Here is a 1,727-nt window from a genome sequence, read left to right on the forward strand (position 1 = left end):
GGTCCCAGCACATGAGGGTGGTCTGAGTCCCCCTTGCTGAGCATCCTTCTTGTTTCAGGGCAAAACTGGTGACCCAGGTCCTCGAGGGCTCCCAGGGCTGCCTGTAAGTGGAGAGCTGTGCTGGGAGGGGGTGGTGTCCAATGGGATGAAAAGATGGGTGCCCACTGTGGAGACATTTTCATCTCTGGGGTGGTTGTGGGGCAGAGAATGACCCAAACCCTGCGTGGGAGGCTGGCTGGTGACAAGTAGGGCATAGGGAGAGCAGTGCCCTCCTAAAACTACAATAATCATAGAATCACAGGATCGAACAGGTTGGAAAAGACCTCTGAGATCATCGAGTCCAACCTGTGACCCAACCCCACCTTGTCACCCAGCCCATGGCACTGATGCCACATCCAGGCTCTGCCCAAACCCCTCCAGGGACGGGGACTCCACCCCCTCCCTGGGCAGCCCATTCCAAGGGCTGAGCCCTCTCGTTGCCCTTCTCTGGACCTGCTGCAGCCCCTCCATGTCCTTCCTGAGCTGAGGGGCCAGAACTGGGCACAGCACTCGAGGTGTGGCCTCCCCAGTGCCCAGCACAGGGGCACAATCACCTCCCTGCTGCTGCTGCCACACTGTTCCTGAGCCAGGCCAGGATCCACTGGCCCTCTTGGCCCCCTGGGCACCCCTGGCTCATGTTCAGCTGCTGTCAGTCAGAGCCCCCAGGTCCCTCCCTGCCTGTCCCTGTCCCCCCACTCTGTCCCCAGCCCATGGGGCTGCCGGGGGTTGTTGTGGCCACAGTGCAGGACCCAGCACTTGGCCTGGTTGAACCCCAGACCATGAAGGTGAGAGGCCCCAGGACACACCAGGAGCAGGTGGTACCTTGCAGACCCCATGGTGGCCCAAGTGCATCAGCCACGGGGCTCCCACTGGCTTTGTCCTCCCTGGAGCTGCAGCCAGAGCTGCCTCTCAGGGTGCCCAAGTGCCCTTCTGGCCTTGCAGGGTGTTCCTGGCATGCAGGGGCCGGACGGCATTCCCGGGAAGCCTGGCTTGGCTGGAGAAACAGGGGCTCCTGGAGCAGCCGGTGCTGCTGGCCTGCCTGGGTACCCGGTGAGTGCAGCTGGAGCTCCCCATCCACACCCAGCACAGCCCCTGGCTCAGGGCAGGGTGCAAGGATTGTGCTGGTGCAGAACTTTGGGGGAGCTCCCTAAAGAACCTGCGGGAAGGGAAGGAGAAGGGAAGCTGCTCTGAGGGGCTTGGGGAGCTGCTGTGTGGCTTCTCCTGCCGTGGGTACGGGGTGCGTGCCAGGGCATCCCAGGCCCAGCTCAGGAGCTGGAAAGGCCTCCTGAGCTGGGGCAAATTGCTGCTGATGTGGAGGTTGTTTGTTCACAGGGCCGGGAAGGTCCAAGTGGGCGTGAAGGGCCTTCAGGGATGAGAGGAGAGAAGGTGAGGATAGAGGAGGGGGTTGGTCCCACTTGCTGGCCCCAAGAGAGCCTTGGGCTTGTTCTGCTGACCTCCCCAGGGCACCCCTCCCAGTTTGGCCCCTGGTTTTGCCCAGTGGGGTGGGGGTTTACACCCCTGGTGCAAGGGGGGAGAAGAGCCTTGCAAGCCCTCCTGCACAGCAGGGTCTGCAGGGCAGCTGTGTGGAGAACTCCACGGCTCTCCTGGTGTCTGTGTCCTCTCCAGGGTGATGTGGGAGATCCTGGGGACGCTGGTGTCCGTGGGCTGGATGGTGAGCAGGTACAGCA

At 62.7% G+C, this 1,727-nt stretch overlaps 1 protein-coding gene across 1 annotated transcript in view; it reads left to right on the forward strand.

Moving 5' to 3' along the window:
• LOC114071175 (collagen alpha-1(I) chain-like) overlaps window positions 1-1,727 on the forward strand; it is a gene marked incomplete at its 5' end in the record, with an annotated part of 49,022 nt that overhangs the window by 35,479 nt on the left and 11,816 nt on the right. The window contains 4 exons of the mRNA XM_027908910.1: window positions 59-103; window positions 982-1,089; window positions 1,372-1,425; window positions 1,666-1,719. Coding sequence (XP_027764711.1) covers window positions 59-103; window positions 982-1,089; window positions 1,372-1,425; window positions 1,666-1,719 — 261 coding nt within the window. The remainder of the gene's footprint in view (window positions 1-58; window positions 104-981; window positions 1,090-1,371; window positions 1,426-1,665; window positions 1,720-1,727) is intronic.

The sequence above is a fragment of the Empidonax traillii genome, unplaced genomic scaffold, assembly GCF_003031625.1.
Source record: "Empidonax traillii isolate 1590-97213 ecotype Southwest subspecies unplaced genomic scaffold, ASM303162v1 scaffold1876:size139808, whole genome shotgun sequence".
Classification (NCBI taxonomy): Eukaryota; Metazoa; Chordata; class Aves; order Passeriformes; family Tyrannidae; genus Empidonax; species Empidonax traillii.